Here is a 20,092-nt window from a genome sequence, read left to right on the forward strand (position 1 = left end):
GCAGAGTTCTCCCTCCAGGTTCTCCTGACACCTACAGCTCCATGGCATCCCACTGCACCTCGGGTTTCTGATCTGCTGGCTCCATGGCCGGGAGTGGATGGGAGGAGACAGGAATGAGGGCCCTATGTGTGTGGAGGCAGGTTCACGACCTGATACTTACTTGTAGGCCAGTGTGGCGCTGAAGTGCTGCTGGATATAGGCCTCCAGAACAGCATTGAAGTGTTGGAACTTCCTGTCAGCAATGAGCCCCACAATGAAAACCTGTGGAAGAAAATCCAAGCAGGTGTCAGCGGCAGCTTGGCACCAGGTCAAAGAACTCCTTGAGAGTGGGACTGGGGGTATTGGCTTAGCAGGAGAACCAGTCCCTAGGAGGGGGGTTTAATATCACTAGAGACAGTCCCTGACCCCTGGGTACAAAGGGAAGGTGTTCATATCAGAGCCTGACCTAAACCTTTCCTTTCTGTCCAGAATAGTAAAGATCACAGAGATAGCAGCAAACATGAAATGAGGTGCAAGGAGCCAACGCGCCTGTCATGGGATGTCCGCACCACGCTGACATGCAAGGGGTTAACAGAGCACGAGGGAGGCTGCGTAGATAGCAGCCAGTAGGAGAGGGGCTGTGAGAAACAGCCAATCAGGCCCAGCTGGTCTATATAAAAGGGAGCTGCAGGGCAGAGCAGGCTCAGTGGCTGCTGGGAGCCTGGGGATTAAGGACTGTGTCCCTGAAGGGCTGAGAATGGTAAGCCCCTTGGACAGGACAGTGGCTGGCTCCTGGGACTGAGCAGCTGAGTTCCCTTAGGTGAGGGCAAAGAAGGTTCTGTGGCCATGGGGAAGGGGCCCAGGGAGACATAGCAGCAGTGAAAGGAATTTGAGGTGCAGCTGGAGGCTGCTAGCTACAGGGTCCCTGGGCTGGGACCCAGAGTAGTGGGTGGAAGCGGATCCCCCTCCACTTGCCACTGGGGAAGTGGCTGGACTGTTCAATAGAGATATCTCACCCAGAAGGGGAAAACGACCCAGATATTGGGCTGAGTCGAGAAGAGGATGCAGCAATCCTGGGAACTGAGAGAGGAGCTATAGGCGGGAGCAGAGACAGAGTGTTGGTGTGCAGACCACGGGCGTCAGCCTGGAGTTCATTGCCAGGAGGGGGTGCCAGTTGGGTGCTGAGGGCTGCTCCCCATGACAGTACCCCTGAACCTAATCACTGCAAGGCATTTTACTTATGAGGAAAGGCTGAAAGAAATGGGTATGATTAATCTAGAGAAGAGGAGAGAGAGGACTGACGGGTGACATATTTCTTCAAATATGTGAAAAAATTGTACAAAGAGGACTATGATTGAATGGTTACTTACCTGTTTGTAACTGCTGTTCTTCGAGATATGGGTGCAGATGTGTATTCCACACAGGTGTGTGGATGCACATTGTGCCAGAGACAGAAATCTTTGGCAGCAGCATCCCTCAGGGTGGTGCGTGCACCCTACAACTCTTCATGTCCACTCTCTAGGTGACATTAGGGTGGTGATACCCTAACCCCCCTATTCCTTTGCACTGGAAGAGCGGCCTAAGACTCCTATGCAGAGGGAACAGAGGGTGGGTTGTGGAATACACATCTACATCCCCATCTCAAAAAACAGGTTGTCATGAATATAGGGGAAAGGGTAGCAACCTTTATGTATGCTTGGCAGCTGTATTGGATTGCCTTACCTGTAAAGGATTAAGCAGTTCAAATAACCTAGTTGGCACCTGACCAGAAGGACCAATGAAGAAACAAGATACTTTCAAATCTGGGCGGGGGGAAGGATTTGTTTTGTTGTTCTGTGGGTTGTTCCCTCTCCAGACGGAGGGAGAAGCCGAGCAGGTACAATATCTCTTGAAACATATACCTGGAATAATCCATATAAAACTACAGAAACTGTGAGTAGGGCAAGGAAATGCGTTAGGTTATCTTTTGTTTTGGCTTGTGAATTTTCCTATGCTACAGAGGTAGTTTCAGTCCTGTTTTTGTAACTGTGAAGCTGAGCACAGAGGGGAACCCTCTGTTTTAAATCTTTTTATTATCCTGTAAAGTTACCTTCCATCCTGATCTTGCAGGTGTGATTCTTTTACTTTTTTTCTTTATAATAAAGTTCTTCTTTTAAGAACCTTATTGATTTCAGTGTCCTGAAGACAAAGGGTCTGGTCTGTGCTCACATTACTAAAGCAACTGGCTGGTATATTATTCTCAAACCTCCCCAGGAAAGGGGGTGAAGGGGCTTGGGGGGGGTATTTTGGGGGACAGGGATTCCAAGTGACCCTTCCCTGAATATTTTGTGTAAATCACTTGGTGGTGGCAGCAATACCAGTCTAAGGAATTAGTGCCTTAGAGAAGTTTTAACCTAAGGTGGTAAAATATAAGCTTGGGGGTCTTTCATGTGGGTCCCCACATCTGTACCCCAAAGTTCAGAGTATGTGTGGGGGAACCCTGACACAGGTAAATAACTGGTCTGTCTTCACTGAGTGGATGCAGATGTGTATTCCACTCAGATGACTCATAAGCAGTGTTGTAGATGGTGGGTTCAGTCTATTTCAATAGTGACTTCAGCACTTTCCAAAGTTCGCATCTGACCTGGAAACAGTCGTGATGGCATAGTGATGAGTAAAGGTATGTACAGGAGACCAAGTATCCACCCTACAAATGTCCTGAATGGGAACATTGTTCAGAAATGCTACAGATCTCGCTTGCACCTTCACTGAGTGGGCGGAGAGCATCGGAGCAGGAGGAGAGCTAGCTACAGAATACGCAGTAGTAATAAATGAAATGACCCATCTGGAGATTGTTTGAACTGAGACTGCTTGACCCTTCATTTCATCCGCATAACAAACAAAAAGCCTAGAAGACTGTCTAACAAGCTGGGTTCTGTCCAAGTAAAAGCCAATGCTTTCCTCATATCTAAAGACCTACGAATGGCCAGACTGGGTCAGTCCAATGATCCATCTAGCCCAGTATTCTATCTTCTGACCATTTCTGGTGCCAGATGATTCAGAGGGAATGAACAAAACAAGGCAATTATCGAGTGATCCATCTCCTGTTAAGTCCCAGCTTCTAGCAGTCTGAGGGTTAGGGTTGTGTCCTACATGATCTTTGCTAATAACTTCATAGAGGATTGGTTCATCAATAGCTATCTAATTTTTTTGAACCCAGTTACGCTTTTGGCCTTCACATAATCTCCTGCAATGTGTTCACAGATGGACTGTGCTGTGGAAAGAAATACTTCCTTTTGATTGTTTTAAATCTGCTGCCTATTAATTTCAGTAAGTTACCCCTGGTTCTTCTGTTATGTGAAGGTGTAAATAACTCTTTCTTATTCACTTTCTCCACACCAGTCATGATTTTATAGATCTCTCTCATATTCCCCCTTAGTCATAGGCGGCGAGTCCTATGGGCCCATGGTGCCTGGGCACCAGGAATATTCCTGGCCCAGCTCCAGCAATGTTGGGGCCGGGTCTCCCCCTTGGCCCCGCTTTCCGCCCCTGGGCCCCACGCGTCCCCCGGGCCATTTAAAACAGCCCGGGCCCCTCAGTCACCACTGGCAGCGGAACTGAGCGACTTCCTCCCTACAGCACCTGGGCTAGGTGGGTCTGTGTCCCAGCCCAAGTGCCCCTGCAGCCAATGGGAAGCTGCAGAGGCAGTGCCTGGGGGTAGCAGCACATGGAGACTCCCAGCCTGCCCTGCCTAGGAGCCCCAGGTAAGCGCTGCACCCCCTGTTCGGCACCCAAATTCCCTCCCAGAGCCTGCACCCCCTCCCTCTGGCCCCCAAACTCCTTCCCAGCGCCTGCACCCCTCATCCCCTCCTGCACCCCAGCCCCTGTCCCAGCCCGGAGCCTGCGCACAGCACCCAAACTCCATCCCAGAGCCTGTACCCCCACCCCCTTCCCGCACATCCTCTCCTGCCCCCAAACTCCTTCCCAGAGCCTGCACCCCCACCCCCTTCCCACACATCCTCTCCTGCCCCCAAACTCCTTCCCAGAGCCTGCACCCCCTCCCTCTGGCCCCCAAACTCTCTCCAGAGCCTGACCCCAGCTCTCTGCACCCCTCCAAACTGCCTCCCAGAGTCCAACCTCTCTCGCATCCTGCACCTCAATCCCCTTCCCCAGCTCAGGGCCTGCATCCCAGACCTCCTCCCCCAACCCAAACTCTCTCCCAGAGCCTTAAGCAGTGGGGCAGAGTTTGGGGGGGTGGGTTCTGGGCACCACCAAAATTTCTACAAACCTGCCACCCCTGCCCCAGTCATCTCTTTTCTAAGCAGAACAGTCCCAGTCTTTCTAATCTCTCCTCATATGGAAGCTGTTCCATACCCCTCAGCATTTTGGTTGTCCTTTTTTGTTCTTTTTCCAAATCTGATATATCTTTTTTGGAGTGGTGTAACCAGAATTGCATGCAGTATTCAAAGTGTGCATCTGCCATACATTTACATTATATTTTCTGTCTTATTATTTATCCCTTTCCTAGTGGTTTCTAACACTCTTTTCGGGTTTTTGACTGCTGCTGCACACTGAGCAGATGTTTTCAGAGAACTATCCACAATGACTCCAAGTGGTAACAGCTAATTAAATGTCTGAAAACATTCAGTCAGTGTGCAGCTACAGTATAAAAATCATGGTACACCCACACCTTGAATACTGTTTGTAGTTCTGGTTGCCCTATCTCAACAATGGTATTGGAATTGGAAGAAGTACAGAGAAGGGCAACAAAAATGCTGAGGGGGATGGAACAGCTTCCTTAGGAGGACAGTAAAAAGACTGAGGCTGCTCAGTTTGGAAGAGGCGACTACGGGGGATATGAGAGAGGTCTATAAAATCATGACTAGTGTGAAGAAAGTGCATGCAACACAAGAACCAGGGGTCACCCAATGAAATTAATAAGCAGCATGTTTAAAAGAAACATAAGGAAATACTTTACACAATGCACAGGCAACCTGTGGAACTTGTTGCCAGGGGATGCTGTGAAGGTCAAAATTGTACCTGGGTTTAAAAAAGAGCTAAGTAAGTTCATGTACGATACAGCCATCAATGGCTGTTAGCCAAGATGGTCAGTGATGCAATTCCATGGTCTGGGTGTCCCTACACCTCTGACTGCATGACAAGGGATGGGACTGCATGACAAGCTGGTCCTGCATGACAAGGGATGGATCACTCAATAATTGCTTCAGAGGGACTGAATAGACCAGGGCATCTGGCACCTGCCACTGTCAGAAAACAGGATGTTGGGCCAGATGGTCTATTGGTTTGCACCCAGTATGGACGTTCTGACAATGTCCCTCTGCATTAGACTCAATGGCCACCACATGGATGGTTCTGGTGTTATGGTGCCGTAAAATCTCGTCTCAGTATCAGGGAGACGGGGTGGATGGCTCGGCGCCACTCTGTGTAACCAGTGAATCTTGGTGCTGCTCAGAACCTCCCTTTGAGGAAGAAGACTCTTTTGGACGTAGAGAAGAAACGGTTACTCACCTTCTCGTAACTGTTCTTCGAGATGTGTTGCTCACCTCCATTCCAATTAGGTGTGTACACACCACATGCACAGTTCGCTGGAAGGTTTTTCCCTTAGCAGCATCTGTCGGGTCAGCTCTGGAGCCCCCTGGAGTTGCGCCTTCATGGTGCCGCATATAGGGCCCCGCCGCCTCTCCGGTTCCTTCTTGCCGGATACTCCGACAGAGGAGAAGGAGGGTGGGTTTGAAATGGATGTGAGCAACGCATCTCAAAGAACAACAGTTACAAGAAGGTGAGTAACTGTTGCGGTTTAAATGTAAGACAGGACATGGCTTTAAGCAAGCAAGCAGGCTGGTTTGTTGACGGGATTGCTTTTTGTTAGCTTTTTTAAAATTTTTTTGTGTATTATATATTTGATTGTAAAAGGCATTAACAAAGGAAATAATATGATTTTGATTAATATTTTTATTTATTAGTTTTTATTTATTACAATTTTTGTTTTTAGGCTTTGAGCCGAGTTTAAGGAAGCTTTCCACAGTTCATGTCCTCTGGGCGACTTTCCATGGTCCATGCCCTTGGACGGAGCTGTGTGCGCACTGCTCCTACACAACAGTCAGTGTGCCCTGAATGTTTCCAGGTGCATGAACTCTACATGAACCCTTCAAGTAACTGTTTCTTCTTCTTCGAGTGCTTGCTCATTGATTCAAATTAGGTGACTCCCAAGCCTTATGTAGGAGGTGGGGTCAGAGTTCATGGAATCGCTGACTGAAGCACTGCCCTGCCGAACACTGTATTGTCCCTGGCATGCTGGGTGATCGCATAATGAAAAGTGAAGGTGTGGACAGAGGACCATGTAGCTGCTCTACATATCTCCTGGATCGGTACCTGGGCCAGGAAGCCCGCCGAAGGTGCCTGAGCTCTAGTAGAGTGCACAGTCAGAGCAGGGGCGGGGACCTTTGCGAGATCGTAACAAACCCAGATACAGGACATGATCCAAAATGATATCCTTTGCATGGACACTGGGAGGCCTTTCATCCTATCTGCCACCGCAACAAACAGCTGGTTTGACTTGTGGAACAGCTTAGTTCAATATAAAATGCCAGTGCACGCCGCACATCCAGGGAGCGGAGACTCTGCTCACAGCTATTTGCATGGGGTTTCGGGAAAAAGATTGGAAGCAATTTGCCTTGGTTGGTGTGGAAATTCAAGACCACCTTCGGGAGGAAGGTCAGGTGAGATCGCAGTTGCACTTTATCTTTGTAAAATATGGTGTATATGAAGGCTTGGATGTGAGAGCCTTGAGCTCAGACACCCTTCTGGCTGATGCTATTGCAAACCAAAAAGGCCACCGTATAGGAGAGGTAGAGAAGTAAGCATGTCACTAGGGGCTCAAACGGGTGCCCCATCAGCCTCAAGAGTATCAAGTTAAGCTCTCAAGTGGGAGTGGGCCGCCGAATAGGAAGATATAATATGTCCAACCCCTTGAGGAACCGCCACACCATTTGGTTATTGAAGATGGAGTGGCCACGCTCTCTAGTGGAAAAGCTGAGATGGCAGCCCGGTGAACCTTTATCAAGAGTGAGACAAGCACTGTTTCAACTTTAGGAGATAGTCCAAGTTAAAGGGCACCAACAATTGTGTCGGAGGGATATGGCTCTGCGAGCACCAAATCGCGAATCTTTTCCACTTGGCCAGGTAAGTAGCTCTGGCCGAAAGTTTTCTGCTACCCAGAAGAACCTCCCTAGTGGGGACTGAGCAAGTGAGCTCTAGCGGGTTCAACCATGCAGCTTCCAGGCCGCGAGGTGGAGAGACTCGAGATTGGGGTGCTGAAGCTTTCCGTGATGTTGAGTGAGGTCCAGAACCAGAGGTAGAGTGATAGCTCCATAGCATGGTGTACCAATGCTGACATGGCCAGGCTGGTGCCACCAGGATCACTGGGGTTCTGTTGCCCTGGATTTTGAGGATGACTTGTGAATCAGCGGTATGGAGGGAACGCGTATTTAGTGGGGTGGTTAGCCCACTCCGGCTCAGAAGGGGTTAAAAACCAGCCCTTGCAGAGGGCCAGGGTTGAGAGAAAAGCCTAGGCTGATTGGGGAAACAGCCACAGATGGGGCTATGCCCCAATCAGGTCACAGCTGGCCCTATAAAAGGGCTGTGAGCCAGGAACTCAGGAAGTCATAGAATAGAATCATAGAATCATAGAATATCAGGGTTGGAAGGGACCCCAGAAGGTCATCTAGTCCAACCCCCTGCTCAAAGCAGGACCAATTCCCAGTTAAATCATCCCAGCCAGGGCTTTGTCAAGCCTGACCTTAAAAACCTCTAAGGAAGGAGATTCTACCACCTCCCTAGGTAACGCATTCCAGTGTTTCACCACCCTCTTAGTGAAAAAGTTTTTCCTAATATCCAATCTAAACCTCCCCCACTGCAACTTGAGACCATTACTCCTCGTTCTGTCATCTGCTACCATTGAGAACAGTCTAGAGCCATCCTCTTTGGAACCCCCTTTCAGGTAGTTGAAAGCAGCTATCAAATCCCCCCTCATTCTTCTCTTCTGCAGGCTAAACAATCCCAGCTCCCTCAGCCTCTCCTCATAAGTCATGTGTTCCAGTCCCCTAATCATTTTTGTTGCCCTTCGCTGGACTCTCTCCAATTTATCCACATCCTTCTTGAAGTGTGGGGCCCAAAACTGGACACAGTACTCCAGATGAGGCCTCACCAATGTTGAATAGAGGGGAACGATCACGTCCCTCGATCTGCTCGCTATGCCCCTACTTATACATCCCAAAATGCCATTGGCCTTCTTGGCAACAAGGGCACACTGCTGACTCATATCCAGCTTCTCGTCCACTGTCACCCCTAGGTCCTTTTCTGCAGAACTGCTGCCTAGCCATTCGGTCCCTAGTCTGTAGCTGTGCATTGGGTTCTTCCGTCCTAAGTGCAGGACCCTGCACTTATCCTTATTGAACCTCATCAGATTCCTTTTGGCCCAATCTTCCAATTGGTCTAGGTCCTTCTGTATCCTATCCCTCCCCTCCAGCGTATCTACCACTCCTCCCAGTTTAGTATCATCCGCAAATTTGCTGAGAGTGCAATCCACACCATCCTCCAGATCATTTATGAAGATATTGAATAAAACCGGCCCCAGGACCGACCCTTGGGGCACTCCACTTGATACCGGCTGCCAACTAGACATGGAGCCATTGATCACTACCCGTTGAGCCCGACAATTTAGCCAGCTTTCTACCCACCTTATAGTGCATTCATCCAGCCCATACTTCCTTAACTTGGTGACAAGAATACTATGGGAGACCGGGTGTCAAAAGCTTTGCTAAAGTCAAGAAACAATACATCCACTGCTTTCCCTTCATCCACAGAACCAGTAATCTCATCATAAAAGGCGATTAGATTAGTCAGGCATGACCTTCCCTTGGTGAATCCATGCTGGCTGTTCCTGATCACTTTCCTCTCATGCAAGTGCTTCAGGATTGATTCTTTGAGGACCTGCTCCATGATTTTTCCAGGGACTGAGGTGAGGCTGACTGGCCTGTAGTTCCCAGGATCTTCCTTCTCTCTCTCTCTCTCTCGCTGTCTTTTGAGAGAGGAAGGACTGGCTGCCTGGGAGATAAGGGTACCTGGAGTGGAGCAGGGCTGGGGAAAGGCCAGAGAAGCTGGGGAGCTCCAGCCTGGAGAAACCCCTGGCTGCAGGCCTTGCTAAAGGCCAGGAAAGGTACTGGGGCTACAGAAGCGTAGGCTGGGAATAACAGAGGCAGCTGGTCCAACCCCCTTGCTGATGAGTGGTTTAGCAACTGCAGTCTGCCCCAGAGAGCAGGGGCTAGAGGGTGACGGCAGTAGCCACTGAGGCAAGGAGGGGATAGAGGGTTGGGGGTTCCCTGGGGAGGGGAGACCCAGAGTGTGGGAGCACTGCCAGGGGGCAGCACCCCAAGGTAAAGGGGCACTGGGGTCCAGGAGGGATATGGGGGGCCAGTGGCAGGCAAGACACCAGCCTGCAGAGGGCGCTCCAGGCTGGAAGAGCTAATTCCCGAGACAACCAGCAGGAGGAGCTGCACTGGTGAGTCATCGCCTCACTACAGCGTAAAACAGGCAGTCCTTCCATGGAAACAGAAACGTGTCTGCCATCGAATCCAGGCTGTGGTTCAGGAAGGACCAGAATTGTAGGCACTTCCTGTTGGCCACTGTGGCAAACAGATCGATCTGGGGAACTCCCCTCTGCTAGAAGATACTGCTTATTACATCCGGGCAGATAGACCACTCGTGATAGTCTGCTAGTTCATTCTGAGACCCTGGAAGACAGGATGCTTCCAAAAATATGGAGTGTGCTATGCAGAACTCTCAGCTTGAGGGCTTCCTGACACAGGGGAGAGGAGTGTGTGCCCCTGTTCGCTGATATAAAACATTGCTGTTGTATTGTCTGTCAGGACTGATATGCACATGCCCTCCAGGAGAGGCCAAAAGACCCGACATGCCTGTCGGACAGCCCTGAGCTCTCTCACATTGATGTGAAGCAAGAGTTCCTCCGGAGACCAGAGGCCCTGAGTTCTGTTCTCTCCAAGGTGTACTCCTGTCATAAATATAAAGGGAAGGGTAATCACCTTTCTGTATACAGTGCTATAAAATCCCTCCTGGCCAGAGGCAAAACTCTTTCACCTGTAAAGGGTTAAGAAGCTAAGATAACCTCACTGGCACCTGACCCAAAATGACCAATAAGGGGACAAGATACTTTCAAATCGGGGGGGGGGGTGGGGGGGGGGGAGGAGAGAGGGAAACAAAGGGTTCTCTCTGTGTGATGCTTTTGCCGGGAACAGATCAGAAATGTAAGCCTTCCAACTCCTGTTAAGTTAGTAAGTAAGCTAGCTAGAAAATGCATTAGATTTTCTTTTGTTTAATGGCTGGTAAAATAAGCTGTGCTGGAGGGAATGTATATTCCTGTTTTTGTGTCTTTTTGTAACTTAAGGTTTTGCCTAGAGGGATTCTCTATATTTTGAATCTGATTACCCTGTAAGGTATTGCATCCTGATTTTACAGAGGTGATTCTTTTACCTTTTCTTTAATTAAAATTCTTTTAAGAACCTGATTGATTTTTCATTGTTCTTAAGATCCAAGGGTTTGGGACTGTGTTCACCTGTATCAACTGGTGAGGATTTTTATCAAGCCTTCCCCAGGAAAGGGGGTGTAGGGCTTGGGGGATATTTTGGAGGAAGATGTCTCCAAGTGGTCTCTTTCCCTGTTCTTTGTTTAAAACGCTTGGTGGTGGCAGCATACTGTTCAAGGACAAGGCAAAGTTTGTACCTTAGGGAAGTTTTTAACCTAAGCTGGTAAGAATAATCTTAGGGGGTCTTTGATGCAGGTCCCCACATCCGTACTCTAGAATTCAGAGTGGGGAAGGAACCTTGAGAGCTCCCCACCCCATGGTTTAGAGAACACAACTCCTGTGCACACCAAGTGCAGGTCAAGCCACCAGTGAAGAGACTTGAGGACCCCCAGTGAAAGGGTAACCACAACATCTAGGCTGTGCCTGATCGGTCGATACACCAATGCTAGCCAAGCTTGGAAAGGTCTGAGCCTTGCACATTGCACTACATATGTGCAAGATGCCATGTGACCTAGGAGTTTAAAGCAACTCCTTACTGTGGTTATAGGGAACGATCTGAGGTCCTATATGATGTCGTGAATGGCCTGGAAATGCAACTGAGATATAGAATCCTAGAATATCAGGGTTGGAAGGGACCTCAGGAGGTCATCTAGTTCAACACCCTGCTCAAAGCAAGACCAATCCCGAACTAAATCATCCCAGCCAGGGCTTTGTCAAGCCTGACCTTAAAAACTCCTAAGGAAGGAGATTCCACCACCTCTCTAGGTAACGCATTCCAGTGTTTCACCACCCTCTTAGTGAAAAAGTTTTTCCTAATATCCAACCTAAACCTCCCCCACTGCAACTTGACACCATTACTCCTCATTCCATCATCTGCTACCACTGAGAACAGTCTAGAGCCATCCTCGTTGGAACCCCTTTCAGGTAGTTGAAAGCAGCTATCAAATCCCCCCTCATTCTTCTCTTCCACAGACTAAACAATCCCAGTTCCCTCAGCCTCTCCTCATAACTCATGTGTTCCAGACCCCTAATCATTTTTGTTGCCCTCCGCTGGACTCTCTCCAATTTTTCCACATCCTTCTTGTAGTGTGGGGCCTAAAACTGGACACAGTACTCCAGATGAGGCCTCACCAATGTCAAATAGAGAAGAATGATCACGTCCCTCGATCTGCTGGCAATGCCCCTACTTATACATCCCAAAATGCCGTTGGCCTTCTTGGCAACAAGGGCACACTGTTGACTCATATCCAGCTTCTCCTCCACTGTAACCCCTAGGTCCTTTTCTGCAGAACTGCTGCCTAGCCACTCGGTCCCTAGTCTGTAGCGGTGCATGGGATTCTTCCGTCCTAAGTGCAGGACTCTGCACTTGTCCTTGTTGAACCTCATCAGATTTCTTTTGGCCCAATTTTCTAATTTGTCTAGGACCCTCTGTATCCTATCCCTACCCTCCAGCGTATCTACCTGTCCTCCCAGTTTAGTGTCATCTGCAGACTTGCTGAGAGTGCAATCCACACCATCCTCCAGATCTTTAATGAAGATATTGAACAAAACCAGCCCCAGGACTGACCCTTGGGGCACTCCACTTGATACCGGCTGCCAACTAGACATGGAGCCATTGATCACTACCCGTTGAACCCGACAATCTAGCCAGCTTTCTATCCACCTTATTGTCTATTCATCCAGCCCATACTTTAACTTACTGGCAACAATACTGTGGGAGACCCTTGACTTTAGCAAAGCTTTTGACACTAACAACACATCGACTGCTTTTCCCTCATCCACAGAGCCAGTTATCTCATAAGAACACTCTGGCCTGTCTAGAGTCTAGCACTGCCCCTATGAACTCTATTCTGAGTAGGGGTGAGCATTGACTTCGAGTGTTTCAAAGGAGGCCTAGTGCGCTGAAGGTGGATCTTATGAGGGTGACCTATTGATACACTTGTGTTCTGGACTAGCCCTTGACTAGCCAGCAGTCAAGGTACAGAAATACCTGAACCCTGCCTGTTCCATGGAAAAGCAGCCACAACCGACATACATTTGGTGAACATCCAAGGTGCTGATGATAGGCCGAACAGTAATACTGTGAATTGGTAGTGGGAACTCCTGACTGCGAACCTTAAGAAGCACCTGTGGGGCAGGATTATGGAAATGTGGAAGTATGCGTCCTTGAAGTAAAGGGCAGCATACCAATCTCCTGGATCCAGGGATGGGATGATAGTGGTCTAAGAGACCATACAAAACTTTACAAAAAGAGAAGGAGTACTTGTGGCACCTTTAGAGACTAACCAATTTATTTGAGCATGAGCTTTCGTGAGCTACAGCTCACTTCATCGGATGCATACCGTGGAAACTGCAGCAGACTTTATATACACACAGAGAACATGAAACAATACCTCCTCCCACCCCACTGTCCTGCTGGTAATAGCTTATCTAAAGTGATCATCAAGTTGGGCCATTTCCAGCACAAATCCAGGTTCTCTCACCCTCCACCCCCCCACACACAAACTCACTCTCCTGCTGGCAATAGCTCATCCAAACTGACTACTCTCCAAGTTTAAATCCAAGTTTAACCAGAACGTCTGGGGGGGGCAGGGGGGTAGGAAAAAACAAGGGGAAATAGGCTACCTTGCATAATGACTTAGCCACTCCCAGTCTCTATTTAAGCCTAAATTAATAGTATCCAATTTGCAAATGAATTCCAATTCAGCAGTTTCTCGCTGGAGTCTGGATTTGAAGTTTTTTTGTTTTAAGATAGCGACCTTCATGTCTGTGATTGCGTGACCAGAGAGATTGAAGTGTTCAATCCGACTGGTTTATGAATGTTATAATTCTTGACATCTGATTTGTGTCCATTTATTCTTTTACGTAGAGACTGTCCAGTTTGACCAATGTACATGGCAGAGGGGCATTGCTGGCACATGATGTCATATATCACATTGGTGGATGTGCAGGTGAACGAGCCTCTGATAGTGTGGCTGATGTGATTAGGCCCTGTGATGGTGTCCCCTGAATAGATATGTGGGCACAGTTGGCAACGGGCTTTGTTGCAAGGATAAGTTCCTGGGTTAGTGGTTCTGTTGTGTGGTATGTGGTTGTTGGTGAGTATTTGCTTCAGGTTGCGGGGCTGTCTGTAGGCAAGGACTGGCCTGTCTCCCAAGATTTGTGAGAGTGTTGGGTCATCCTTTAGGATAGGTTGTAGATCCTTAATACGTTGGAGGGGTTTTAGTTGGGGGCTGAAGGTGACGGCTAGTGGCGTTCTGTTATTTTCTTTGTTAGGCCTGTCCTGTAGTAGGTAACTTCTGGGAACTCTTCTGGCTCTATCAATCTGTTTCTTTACTTCCGCAGGTGGGTATTGTAGTTGTAAGAAAGCTTTATAGAGATCTTGTAGGTGTTTGTCTCTGTCTGAGGGGTTGGAGCAAATGCGGTTGTATCGCAGAGCTTGGCTGTAGACGATGGATCGTGTGGTGTGGTCAAGGTGAAAGCTGGAGGCATGTAGGTAGGAATAGCGGTCAGTAGGTTTCCGGTATAGGGTGGTGTTTGTGACCATTGTTTATTAGCACTGTAGTGTCCAGGAAGTGGATCTCTTGTGTGGACTGGACCAGGCTGAGGTTGATGGTGGGATGGAAGTTGTTGAAATCATGGTGGAACTTCCATCTTCCATCAAGACGTTCTGGTTAAACTTGGATTTAAACTTGGAAAGTGGTCAGTTTGGATGAGCTATTGCCAGCAGGAGAGTGAGTTTGTGTGTGTGGGGGGTGGAGGGTGAGAGAACCTGGATTTGTGCTGGAAATGGCCCAACTTGATGATCGCTTTAGATAAGCTATTACCGGCAGGACAGTGGGGTGGGAGGAGGTATTGTTTCATGTTCTCTGTGTGTATATAAAGTCTGCTGCAGTTTCCACGGTATGCATCCGATGAAGTGAGCTGTAGCTCACGAAAGCTCATGCTCAAATAAATTGGTTAGTCTCTAAGGTGCCACAAGTACTCCTTTTCTTTTTGCGAATACAGACTAACACGGCTGTTACTCTGAAACCATACAAAACTTTAGTTTCTTCATGAACCTGTTGAGATTGTGCGAGTCCAAAATGGGTCTGAGGCCCCCTTTTGCTTTTCACATTAGGAAATACCGGGAGTAAAACCCCTTTCCCCTGAGCTCCAGATCTTACACCTGATGGGACCTCCCCTAAGCACTTTAGACAAGCTGAGTGTGGGTCACCCTTGGGCATAGGCTTCTGGCAAACCCCACACAGCTTAAACCCCTGGGTCCGAGGCATGCCCTGGGCTCAGGAGAGGGATGGGGAAATGGGGTACTGGGGGTTGTTTTCCTCTCCCAAGTCCAAATATATAACTTTTTTTAACTATCTTTAACTATTTACAGAAAACTATGCTAGAGGATCGCTTGTTGAACATGAGAGAGGGAACGCTCTGACTGTCAATGGCGGCAAGAAGGAACTGGAGAGGTGGTGGGGCCCTATATGCGGTGCCATGGAGGTGTGACTCCAGGGGGCTCCAGAGCCAACCCGACGGATACTGCTAAGGGAAAAACCTTCCAGCGAACTGTGTATGTAGCGTGCACACACCTAATTGGAATGGATATGAGCAAGCACTCGAAGAACAACCTCTTTCCATCTTTTAGGTTGTCTTGTGGGGAACCCCAGGAGAGGACAAACAACCCCCCCTTCTTAGAGGGGAGTCAGAGTCCAACAATCTATCCTGGGCTTCCGCAAGGTTGGTGGACAAATGAGGATGGACAGAGCTATCTGGCACTGGTTTTGTTGCCAAAGCAAGCCTCATGGCTTGTTCAAGGAGGTCCTGCTGGAAACACAGATCCCTGGCAATCTCTACTCACTTTTTCAAGGTGTGGCAGATGTTACCTCTCCTTGATGTGTCCCTCACTGAGGCACAAGAAACACGTGTGGAGGTCACTATTACAACTAGTAACCCCATACAAAAGGCAATGTTTGAAGCCTGTAAAGTCCTGCATGCCCTCAGTGCTCTGCATTCCACTAAGCCCAAGTAGTAACTATTAAATAAACTGAAAAACTTTAAATAAAACCTAACCACAGGTACAAACTGCTACTTATTACAAACTATTTTCAGGAAGAAGCTAAACTAGCTATGAGCAGCAAAACAAAGTAAGAACTACATGGGGAATTCTGACTCTGGCCACTAGAAGGAACTGAGGGGGACTAGGGTGGTGTTGCCCTTATACCTTCAAGAGCTGCCACGAGGAGGTATAGGGCGCATGTGTTGCCATGATGGGTATGACACTGGCAGACCAGGTGCCAGCTTATGCCAAGGTCCCCATGCCTGTATGAAAAACTGACAAATATATACCTTGAATCAGTCTGGCTCATCTGTGTGTTAGTATTGTTAAAATCAGTATTAGAAATATAAGAATGTGTTAAGACTTGATTGAATGCTTCTGAATTGCTGCCTGCATTCATATGATATCAGATACAAATGTTATAAATCAGAAGGTTTCAGAGGAACAGCCGTGTTAGTCTGTATTCGCAAAAAGAAAAGGAGTACTTGTGGCACCTTAGAGACTAACCAATTTATTTGAGCATGAGCTTTCGTGAGCTACAGCTCACTTCATCAGATGTTTACCGTGGAAACTGCAGCAGACTTTATATACACACAGAAATCATGAAACAATACCTCCTCCCACCCCACTGTCCTGCTGGTAATAGCTTATCTAAAGTGATCAACAGGTGGGCCATTTCCAGCACAAAACCTGGATTTGTGCTGGAAATGGCCCACCTGTTGATCACTTTAGATAAGCTATTACCAGCAGGACAGTGGGGTGGGAGGAGGTATTGTTTCATGATTTCTGTGTGTATATAAAGTCTGCTGCAGTTTCCACGGTAAACATCTGATGAAGTGAGCTGTAGCTCACGAAAGCTCATGCTCAAATAAATTGGTTAGTCTCTAAGGTGCCACAAGTACTCCTTTTCTTTTTATAAATCAGAAGGTAATACTTGAGTGGTTCTGTTGGGAGCCTCTGTAGCTGTGTAAATCACGAGATAGGAGAGAGACATTAACTTGTGTGAAGTGCTGGTCTCCAGCAGAAGGTGTTACCTCCTGCCCAACAGAGAAGGTCCATCGACACCAGACAGACTATTATGGAACATTAAAGAGAAGAAAAGACATTTTGTTGTTCTGCCCTCCCCACGCCATGAAGATGAGTCATGCAAGTGAATTCCTCCTGTTAGCTGAGTTGTCAGTTCAGAGTACAAGGGAGGAGAGAGATGAAAAACCCCTACCGAGAAGGAACTATATCTATGTGCTGCTTGGACTCTAGGGGGCAAGGTTTCTGGGCATAAGCAAGGGATCCCCAGCTGCTTAGTCTGGATTAGCCCTAAAGAACATATAGAGCTTTCTTATTACAGAAGCTTCTATTACCTTTTGAAAAGTAAGATTGGAAATAATTTGTGTGCATATATATTTACTTGCTTTAATCCTGTAAATAACTCTATTTCCTTTTCCTATATAATAAATCTTAATAGAGTTTATTATAGGACTGGCTACAAGCATTGTCTTTCGTGTGAGATCTAAGGTGCAACTGACCTGTGGTAAGTGACTGGTCCTTTTTGACTGGAAGTAACCTGAGTATTGCTATGACTCTCGGTGTAAGGGACCACCCACCTCAAAGGCAGGTGAGACCGTTTGGAATGCCTAATGGGACTGTCTGTCACCCCGTGGTTAGGCTGTTATAGTGCCTGAGGAGTTTATAATTGGTTGGTGAAATTTAAGGATAAAGCCCATAACCAATTTGGGATTTGTGACCTGGTTCCCTGCAAAAAGAACAGGAGGACTTGTGGCACCTTAGAGACTAGCAAATTTATTTGAGCATAAGCTTTCATGAGCTACAGATCGGAGGCATGCAGTGGAAAATACAGTGGGGAGATTTTATATACACAGAGAACATGAAATAATGGGTGTTACCATACAGAGTGAATTTGTGTGGAGGGTGAGAGAACCTGGATTTGTGCTGGAAATGGCCCACCTGATGATCACTTTAGATAAGCTATTACCAGCAGGACAGTGGGGTGGGAGGAGGTATTGTTTCATATTCTCTGTGTATATATAAAGTCTGCTGCAGTTTCCACGGTATGCATCCGATGAAGTGAGCTGTAGCTCACGAAAGCTCATGCTCAAATAAATTGGTTAGTCTCTATGGTGCCACAAGTACTCCTTTTCTTTTTGCGAATACAGACTAACACGGCTGTTACTCTGAAACTGTAATGAGAGTGATCAGGTAAGGTGAGCTATTACCAGTCTCTGTGGGTTAGTATGCTGTTCAGAGGTGTGTTGGAGATATTCCTTGAGTTGGAGACATCAAAAATAGGATTCTAGTCTGCCCTGAGGTTGGTACTCACATCTTGTCAAACTGCCTGCAGTAACTCAATAGGTAGTGCGGCAAAAGCTTCTCGCTCTGGTACACTGCGTACACACATACCTGAATGGAATACACATTGGCATCCATTCAAAAAAGAACAATTGTTCTCCAGGTCCACCAAGAGTAGGACAAGAAGTAATTGGCTTAGTTTGCAGCAAGGAAGATTTAGGTTAGACATTAAGAATCTTTCTAACTCTAAAGATAGATAAGCAATGGAACAGATTATCTAGGGAGGCTGTGGAATCCCTGTTGTTGGAGGTTTTTAGGAGCAGGTTAGACAAACATCTTAATTCTGCCTCAGCGGGGGTGGGGGGGCTAGAGCAGTGGTTCTCAACCAGGGGTACATGTATCCCTGGGGGTACACAGAGGTCTTCCAGGGGACACATCAACTCATCTAAATATTTGCCTGCAGCAGACAACATAAAAAGCACTAGCCAAGTCAGTACAAACTAAAATTTCATTCAGGGGCTTGTTTATACTGTTCTATATACTATACACTGAAATGTAAGTACAATATTTATATTCCAATTCATTTTATAATTATATGGTAAAAATGAGAAAGTCAGCAAGTTTTCAGTACTAGTGTGCTGTGACACTCTTGTATTTTTATGTCTGATTTTGTAGGCAAGTAGTTTTTTAAATGAGATGAAACTTGAGGTGCGCAAGACAAATCAGACTCCTAAAAGGGATACAGTAGTCTAGAAAGGTTGAGAGCCACTGGACTAGATGACCTCTTGTCTAGGGCTGGAAGGGACCTCTTCTATTCTATGATTTACAGATAGTGTGCGCACAGAGCTCATTTCCCCCCACTGCTCACACCGGCCACATCAGCTGGGAACACCGCAGTCATTCTGCCCTGGGACTCTTACTGTTCAGAACCTTGTTGCTATGGCAGTGGAGTCAGTCCTGACTCAGGAGTAAGCACCTCCTTCTGAGTCACTCGAACTACTGGCTGGAGCACAGCTGCCCTAGCACTGCACTAAGGCATTAGGGCAAGTATTAACTTGGAAGGGAAAATGCTTCCCTACTGAATTACACCACTCTGTGCAACATGACACACCTTAGTGCCGCTCTGGGGCATTGGAGTCAGCACTCACTCTGCAGGGAGAGCAACCTCTACAACCAAACTCAACCTTGCTGGTCCCGTGAGATCTAAAAGGATCCGAGGCCATTGCTAGATGGCTCCAGGATGTTACATGATCTGATCAGGAATGGCAAATCCTGTGCTAGATATCTCAAGAGTTTCCTCCGTCTTTTCTCCCAGTCTGTGATCTCGCCTGCTTTTGAGGAATTTCTTTTGGACATCACTGGTGGTTCCTCTGCTGGGTCAGAACTGGCCACTGCCGAGGAGAATAAAGTGCACTGCCTCCCATTGGTGTAGAGATGGGAGAATGAGCTAATGAGAGGGTAAACAACTGAATGAGTTTGGCAGTACGTAGATCAATTGGTGGGAGCATAGAGGGGTGCAGGGTCTGGCCTGGCCCCACCCATGTTCAGGGCTGGGCAGGGGGAAACAGGAACCTACTTACTAGAGCATCAAAGATGAGCGTATCATAGACATCGGTGGCTGAATTCTCCATCATAATTGAGAACAAGGCATCCAGGGTGTCCTGAAGGAACTGGGGGAGACACAAGAAGAACAGGAGCCTGAGTGATAACCCCTAGTATGATCCCTGACCCATCCCAAATGCCACCTCACCCCAAATGAAAGGAAAGCAGAGGTTGGTTACTTGTACAGTAACTTGAGTTCTTTGAGATGTTTTGCCCCTGTGGCTGTTCCACCATAGGATGAGTGCAGGCCTGTGTGCTTTTCACTGGAGACAGTACAGCAGTGTCTGTGGGCCCAAGTCTTCACACAGTAGCTCCTTGTGTTGCCATACAAGGGCATATAGCAGGGGTGGCCAAGCTGTGGCTCCGGAGCCATATGGGCTCTTCAGAAGTTAATACGTGGCACCTTATACCGGCACTGACTCCAGGGCCGGAGCTACAGGCCCCAACTTTCCAATGTGCCTGGGGTGCTCACTGCTCAACCCCTGGCTCTGCCACAGGCCCTGCCCCCACTCCACCCCTTCCCTGAGTCTGCCGTGCCCTCGCTCCTCCCCCCACCCCTC

At 47.8% G+C, this 20,092-nt stretch overlaps 1 protein-coding gene across 1 annotated transcript in view; it reads right to left on the bottom strand.

Moving 5' to 3' along the window:
- The window catches only part of LOC140911001 (dedicator of cytokinesis protein 2-like), a 208,904-nt gene that overhangs the window by 42,666 nt on the left and 146,146 nt on the right, over positions 1–20,092 (bottom strand). The window contains exons 20-21 of the mRNA XM_073343213.1: positions 19,511–19,600; positions 161–261 (exon numbers count right to left, since the gene is read on the bottom strand). Coding sequence (XP_073199314.1) covers positions 161–261; positions 19,511–19,600 — 191 coding nt within the window. The remainder of the gene's footprint in view (positions 1–160; positions 262–19,510; positions 19,601–20,092) is intronic.

This window comes from Lepidochelys kempii, chromosome 4 (genome assembly GCF_965140265.1).
Source record: "Lepidochelys kempii isolate rLepKem1 chromosome 4, rLepKem1.hap2, whole genome shotgun sequence".
NCBI lineage: Eukaryota > Metazoa > Chordata > Testudines > Cheloniidae > Lepidochelys > Lepidochelys kempii.